A 7,175-nucleotide genomic window follows, 5' to 3' on the forward strand; every position below is an offset into this window, starting at 1 on the left:
GCGCCCCAGCCCCAGCACCCAGGCTGCACTCCGCCCTCACATCCGTCCATCCTCACCGGACCGCTGGCCACCTCCCCACATGAGAGCCGCACCTCGTGCCCAGCTTGCTCCCCCAACCCCGCCTCCTGCGGCCGGCTCCCTCCCGCTCTTGAGACCCTCTGCAGAGGCCCGCCTGGTTCTGTGGGGTCTCGACCTGGGGTGGGGCTGGGGTTCATAGCTGGTTGCTTTCTGTGCATCTTCTTCCTCCGTAGTGGGTAGACCCACGGCACCGGGTTTGGGCAGCTGTCGCAGGTGGCCCTGCAGCACACCCTAGCCCACCTGGGGTGGTCGTGGAGGCTGGCTCCCGTGGGTCCCCTCCAGAGCATCGGACGAGGGAGACAGGAGGGTGGTTGGAAAGCCAGCTCCCTTCTGGCGGCAGAGCTGCTGTCCTGTGCCTTGTGTGCCCGAGACTCCCCGGTTAGACTGGTCACCCACACGGACGAGTTCCCTGGAGCAGGTGCCGTGGGGAACTCCTGGGACCCGGTCCGAAGGTGACCTTTCAGGAAACGCTCCCTGACCACGTCCACGTCCAGGTGCTGCTGGCACTGCCGTGTTGCGTTTCACCTTCCCCACAGCCCCCAAGGCAGCCCCTGCCTCCACCCCTTTGTAACAGCTGAAGAAATCCGAGCCAGGGGAGGGGTAGACCCGTGGTGCGCAAGTGCACCCAGGACCCCCTGAGGAAGCGGCGTTGAGCACAGAGCCAAGTCCAGGCAGCAGGCAGGGACCAGCGGCAGGGCCCCCAGCCCACCACCCGCCCCGGTCCTCTGCTGCCTCCCAGATGTAGTAAGCGGGGTAGGTGAGGGGAGGCAGACCCTGCCCACACAGGAGCCACACCTGCCAAGGGCAAGGCTGGGCAGGCAGTGGCTGGGAGTTACTCCTTCCCAGTGCCAGGGTTAGCAGTGGGCTTCACGTGGCCTTGGCCAGAGGCGTTGTCCCCTGGCTTTTGGAAAGGGTGATTGTTTGGGGCGGGGTGGGGGGGCTAGGACCATTTGGGAAGCAGAGTTAGAAACAGCAGTTACCTGTGAGAACGGGGCATAAAGGAGCCGTAGGCTGCGCCCACTGTGCCCACTCTGGGGAGCTTGCCCAGGCCTGCAACTCAAAAGGAGCCTCAAAAAGGCACCCAGGGAGTCCCCTGCACCTCCTGTGTGGCTGCAGAGGCCAGGATACAGGGCTGTGACGGCAGTCCTGCCCTGGGGGCCAGGGCTGTTGTCCCATCCAGGACGTGGCCGCTGGGGCCTGAGGTCCAGCAATGGACTCCACTGTTGAGGCCGCACCGACGTCCTCCCGTCCTCCCCCCAGCATCCGTTCTTGCGGCCCCTTTCCCACTTGAGCTGTAAGCCAGTGTTATCTGAGCAATAACCCCAGCCCCTGATGTAAGCCCCAGCACCGGGGAGCTTCCCTGAGCCTGAGCCCGAGGCGGTGGCAGGCAGAGCCGCCTCCCGTCCCAGCAGGCCCTAGTCACTGTGTGGTGTTACCTGGAAGGCCTGGGCAGGAGCTGAGATGCAGGAGATTCGGTAAACAGTAGCCCCGGTGGCCAGGAACTCTCGGAGGAAGCCGCCACCCACCTCCACCACTTCCCCGGGAAGAGGCTCTGACAGAGGCCGGTCCCCTCCTCTCCTCTCCCTCTCTGTTCTCACTGAGCCCCTTGGGGAGCAGATGGACCCCACCCAAGGGGGCTGGTCCTCGGTCACCCCGGTCCAGGATAGATCAGCTGTCATCCGGAGACAGCCACGCCATCATCGGTTTGCTGGCGGGGGAGGGGGAGGCACGGCTTCTGGAGCCCCGGCCTCCTTCCCTGGCACACCGGGGCTTTGCTCTCCCGCCGCGGGTGGCTGCTGGGGTGGTCCTGGCTCCTCCCAGCCTTTCCCTGTACCCAGTTCCATGCCGTCAGAGCTCCGGGGCACAGACCCACACACCGCACACTCAGGCCGTGGCTCCGGGGGAGGTAAAAGCTGACCACCTGACGTTGGCATCGGGCCGCGCACCCGATGTGCGTTGTGCACGCTGTACCGTCGCGTTCCCCCCGACTCCCTGGGGTACAGCTCGTGGGCAGGCCACCGTGGGGACGTCAAGGATGCAATATTTATGGATCGCTGCATGGTTCTTTAAAACGAATAAAACTGTTTACAAGGGAGAAGAGGCGCTAACCGAAAAGTGGACTTATTTGTGAAAGCTTCCGTCCGCCGCAGCTTGCCGGCCCAGCCCCCGCACCTGCCTCCCAGCCTCCTTAAACCGGAGAACGCCCAGCACCAGCTCCTCAATAATTAAAGAGCCGGAACGCGGTGACAGGAGGGAGGCGGGGTGGGGGGACGCCAGTGCCCTTCCTTCAGCCCCTGTCGCGTACAGGCAGGTGACCCCACCGCGAGGCCTCGGCGGGTCCGCGGCTGCCGGATTCCTCCACCTCCCTGCGCCCTCAGCTCCCTGGATAGCAGGCAGGGCGCCATCCGCATCAACTTCCGGCCAGCGTGCCGAGGACCGGGGTGCGGAGGGAGCCGCCACCGAGTGGCCAGCGCCGGTGCCTCTGCGAGCGATCGGCCGGTGTGGCCGTTTCCGTGCGCATAAGCGGCAGGTGGCATCGCAGTCAGCCCTGCCCGCGGGCACAGGAGAGGACACTCGGGGACGAGGACGAGGCCGCGAGACGCGAAAGCGCCACTCGCAGCCCAGCAGAGAGGGCGGACACCCCGGGGACGCGGCTCCGGAGCCAGGAGCGGCCCAGACCGGCGGGGGCGGCGGTTCGCCCCGGGGCCTCCGCGGGAGCCGCCCGCCGCGCGCTTTGCGACCCCAGCGCGGGGCCCTCGGGCGGGAACGCGCCGGGGCCGGGCGCGGCGGAGGGTGGGGGGCTGGGAGCGCGGGAGCGGCGGGCCGAAGGAGGGAGTTCGGGAGAGTTGCCGCCGCAGAGCGCGGCGAGGGCCCGCGGTCTCCTTGGAGACGTGCCGGCCAATGGCAGCGGCGGAAGCTGTTTACAGGGGCGGGGCGTCGCCATGGCAGCGAGAGAAGCCTTCGGAGCCGCTACTTAATGCCGGTCCCGGAGCCGGAGCACTCTGAGAAGCGCCGTCGGGCGGGGGGCCGGCGAGGGGCGCGGGCAGCGCCCTCCAGCTGGGGGCAGAGAGCCGCGGGGGGTGGGAGGAACTTCTTCCAGAACCTTCCTCTGGCCCGGGCTGCGCTCTGAGCCAGGTAAGGGACGGGGAGGGCTGGGGACCAGGGTCAGGGAAGGCGTCGGTGCCAGCAGCGCTCCCATCCCTCCCCGACGGAATCGGCGGGCCCGGGGACTGACAACCGAGGAGCCTGGGGGAAGCTCGCCTCCCGCCGCCCCACACCTGTGTCCCTTCCACTGCCTCCCGGGAGCCCCCATCCGAACAGCCCTTTCCAAGCATCAGCAGACCTCCTCCACGCCCCACCCCCTGGTACTCGCCCCCCACCTCCCGCACCCTCGACCTCTCGTCCCCTTTCCAATCGTTGCGGGGCCGGAGGGCTCCTGGGATCGCCCCCAGACGCCCTCACCCTCTTCCCTCCGTTGGCCAATAACACCTGGAAGGCAGAGGCGGCGGGGGTCGAACCCAGGGCGCGGCACCGAGGGCTCCTCTGCAGCCGCGGGGACGATCGTAGAGGGTCGTCCCGCTGACACCTGCGCGCGGGGGAAAGGCACTCAGCTGCCACCGCGGTCCCCGCAGGCACCACACGCGCGTCTGGAGCAGGCGACCCCCGGGTCGCGGGATGGAGGCCCTGTAACGGGAGCCGGAGCAGCGGAGAGCGCGGCGGGCCTCCCCCGGCCGCCCCCTCGGAGCGCCCCCGCAGACATGGCGGAGAGCTGGCTGCGCCTCCCGGGGGCAGGGCCGGCGGAGGAGGCCGGGCCCGAGGGCGGCCTGGAGGAGTCGGACGCCCTGGATGACAGCCTGACCAGCCTGCAGTGGCTGCAGGAATTCTCCATTCTCAACGCCAAGGCCCCCGCCCTGCCTCCGGGGGGCACCGACCCCCACGGCTACCACCAGGTGCCGGGCTCGGCGGCGCCGGGGTCCCCCCTCGCGGCCGACCCCGCCTGCCTGGGGCAGCCGCACACGCCGGGCAAGCCCACGGCCTCGTGCACGCCGCGGAGCGCGCCCCCGGGGCTGCAGGCCCCGCCCCCCGACGACGTGGACTACGCCACCAACCCGCACGTGAAGCCGCCCTACTCGTACGCCACGCTCATCTGCATGGCCATGCAGGCCAGCAAGGCCACCAAGATCACCCTGTCGGCCATCTACAAGTGGATCACCGACAACTTCTGCTACTTCCGCCACGCAGACCCCACCTGGCAGGTAGGGGAGGCGCGGGCGGCGGCGCTGGCTCCCCACGCCGCGCTGGACTCGCATCCCAGACCCGCGGCCCTGGCTGCAGCCGTCGCCCACGGAGGACCTGGAAGGAGCCCAGTTCTTGGAGCTGCCCCCTCCTTTGACTTCCAGGGGGCGGGCGTTGGTGGGGGAGGGGAGAATGTCCTGGGAGCAGGATTGTTGGGGGGGGGGTTAATACGGAGGTTGAGGCTCAAGGGGCAGGAGCTTGTCAGCTGTCCAGCAGGCCCAGCCGGCTACCGAGGCTAGACCGAGCCTGGACACAGGCTCCCGGGGCTGGGTGATGGGCTGAGGGCACATTCTGTCCCAAGTTCTAGAATTCCTAGACACCAAGGAGGGGCCGCCACTCAGAAACGGAAATTGGAGCCTGGCCCCCTGCCAGGCTCTGCTCTGCATCCCGCCTGTTTGCTGATGGCTTTGGGGGCCTGGGGAGGGCCAGCTGTGTCCCAGAGGAGGGGGACTGGGCCTTCCAAAGCCGCTGTCCCAGCCCCCTCCAGCTCCAACTCCGTTTCCTGCCTCCTCTCCGCCCCCTCCCCCCTTTCTCAGCCGATGTCCCGAGGGGGACAATTACCTGAGCCAGGTGCTTTCCACAGGGGCTCTGCCTACCTACTGCCTTCTTGCTCCACGTCTCCAGAACTGGCGCAGAGCAGCCAAGGGGCCCAGGCCGCCATGTAAACACCCAGCCTTGCTGGGGGCCACTGTCCACCCCCAGCCAGGACCCCTGTCCCCCAGCGTGGTTTGGACAAAACCAAGCCCATACAGTCGGCCCTGGAGGAGGCTGGGCCTGGGGCTGGGTAGGCGTTGCCCCCGGGAGCCCTCAGCTGTCAATCAAGGGCTAGTTGGACTTAAGGATGCCCCGGCGGCCACATCCCAGGCCGCTCAGACGGCTGTGACCTTGGGACTGAGAACCCCACCCCCACCCTACCCACGCCTGTGCAGCCTGGGCTTTGGTAGACGGGTCCCAGGAATGAGCCCTGCGCTCCTGGCTGGGTAATGATCAACCGAGCCCGGGGTGGGAGCCGGCCGTGGGGGGTGAGGGCCCAGGCCAGCCGCCGGCTCAGCAAACACAGTCACCAGATCCCTGCTCTACACACACTCACACCCCATCCTGGGGCACCCCGCCCCCTCCTCACTTCACAGCGGCCAGCCAGGCCCAGGCAGAGGGAGATGGCCATCCAGGCCCTGGGGGAGCTCAGGGCCTTGGCCAGAGGCCGCAAGTGGCCGGGGAGGGAGGGAGGGCGGGCGATGGGGGTGGCAGCTCAGAGCTCGGATGACTGAGCAGGCTGATATCCCGGCAACAGAGAACAAAAGCCCCCGACTCAACCCCAGGCTGCCCATGCGTCCGTGGCCCCCTCCCGCGACCGAGAGCCCAGGGAGGGGGCGCCGCAGGGGGCCCCCCCCCCGCCCCGGGAGCCCTCCCCACTGACCCGGCCGCCTCTCTCTTCTCTCTCCGTCCCCAGAACTCGATCCGCCACAACCTGTCTCTGAACAAGTGCTTCATCAAAGTCCCCCGGGAGAAAGACGAGCCGGGCAAGGGGGGCTTCTGGCGCATCGACCCCCAGTATGCCGAGCGGCTGCTGAGCGGGGCCTTCAAGAAGCGGCGGCTGCCCCCGGTCCACATTCACCCGGCCTTCGCCCGCCAGGCCTCGCAGGAGCCCGGCGCCGTCCCCTGGGCCGCGCCGCTGGCCGTGAACACGGAGGCCCAGCAGCTGCTCCGGGAGTTCGAGGAGGCCACGGGGGAGGCGGGCTGGGGCGCGGGCGAGGGCAGGCTGGGGCATAAGCGCAAGCAGCCGCTGCCCAAGCGGGTGGCCAAGGCCCCGCGGGCCCCCAGCACCCTGCTGCTGACGCAGGAGGAGCAGGGCGAGCTGGAGCCCCTTAAGGGCAGCTTCGACTGGGAAGCCATCTTCGAGGCGGGCACTCTGGGCGGGGAGCTGGGCACGCTGGAGGCCCTGGAGCTGAGCCCGCCACTCAGCCCCGCCTCGCACGGGGACGTGGACCTCACCGTCCACGGCCGCCACATCGACTGCCCCACCCCCTGGGGGCCCCCGGCAGAGCAGGCTGCCAACAGCCTGGACTTTGACGAGACCTTCCTGGCCACGTCCTTCCTGCAGCACCCATGGGACGAGAGCGGCAGCGGCTGCCTGCCCCCAGAGCCCCTCTTCGAGGCTGGGGACGCCACGCTGGCCGCCGACCTGCAGGACTGGGCCAGCGTGGGTGCCTTCTTGTAAGAGGCCAGGTCCCCTGCCCCGTCTCCGGACAGTGGCCAAGTCAGGGCCCAGAGCTGCCCCCCAGCACAGATCTATGGACGCCACAGTGCCTAGGCAGGGGCTGGAGGGCCGGGGTCTCCCCATGCTGGCCCTACCACGAGGCCAAACCGCCACCAGCCCTGGCTGCCCTGGGACTCCCACCCAGGAGGCAGAGAACTGGGGACCCAGACCTGCCGCCTCCCCTCCCCAGCCTGCTCCAAATACAGTGTTGCTCTGATGGGGGTCTCCCCCCGCCCCGCCCACAGCCACCTGAAGAGGGTCCTGAGCGCTGGGGAGGAACAGAGCGTGGCCCCCCCCAGAGCCTGGGCTGCAGCACCTCTCCGGCTCCCTACTGCTTCCCCAGGTCTCTAGCTGGAGAAGGCTCCCAGGTACAACAGACGCTAATTAGGTGACGGCAAATTAACCCCCCGGAGGCCTCTCTGGGCTGAGCCTCCCCGGAGCCCGGGGCAGCCTTGGCTGGGGTGGGGCCGGCAGAGGATGGACTGGGGGACCAGGTGGAGAGTGGGAGGGAGCACAGGGTGGGACGAGAAGGCTTCTGGGGTCT

The 7,175-nt window shown here is 68.8% G+C and overlaps 1 protein-coding gene across 1 annotated transcript; it reads left to right on the forward strand.

The window, feature by feature from the left end:
* Nucleotides 1-3,836: 3,836 nt before the first annotated feature.
* Nucleotides 3,837-6,592, forward strand: FOXJ1 (forkhead box J1). The gene is made up of 2 exons (XM_062175361.1): nt 3,837-4,334; nt 5,825-6,592. The coding sequence occupies exons 1-2, from the start codon at nt 3,837-3,839 to the stop codon at nt 6,590-6,592; spliced, it is 1,266 nt and encodes a 421-aa protein (XP_062031345.1).
* Nucleotides 6,593-7,175: the final 583 nt, after the last annotated feature.

This window comes from Lepus europaeus, chromosome 18 (assembly GCF_033115175.1).
Source record: "Lepus europaeus isolate LE1 chromosome 18, mLepTim1.pri, whole genome shotgun sequence".
Classification (NCBI taxonomy): Eukaryota; Metazoa; Chordata; class Mammalia; order Lagomorpha; family Leporidae; genus Lepus; species Lepus europaeus.

Excerpts from the sequence above, each read along its gene's own strand:
- FOXJ1 (XM_062175361.1), top strand. The coding sequence starts at position 3,837 with ATGGCGGAGAGCTGGCTGCGCCTCCCGGGGGCAGGGCCGGCGGAGGAG. Across the intron at positions 4,335-5,824 it reads ACGCAGACCCCACCTGGCAG|AACTCGATCCGCCACAACCT; the intron begins GTAGGGGAGGCG and ends CTCCGTCCCCAG.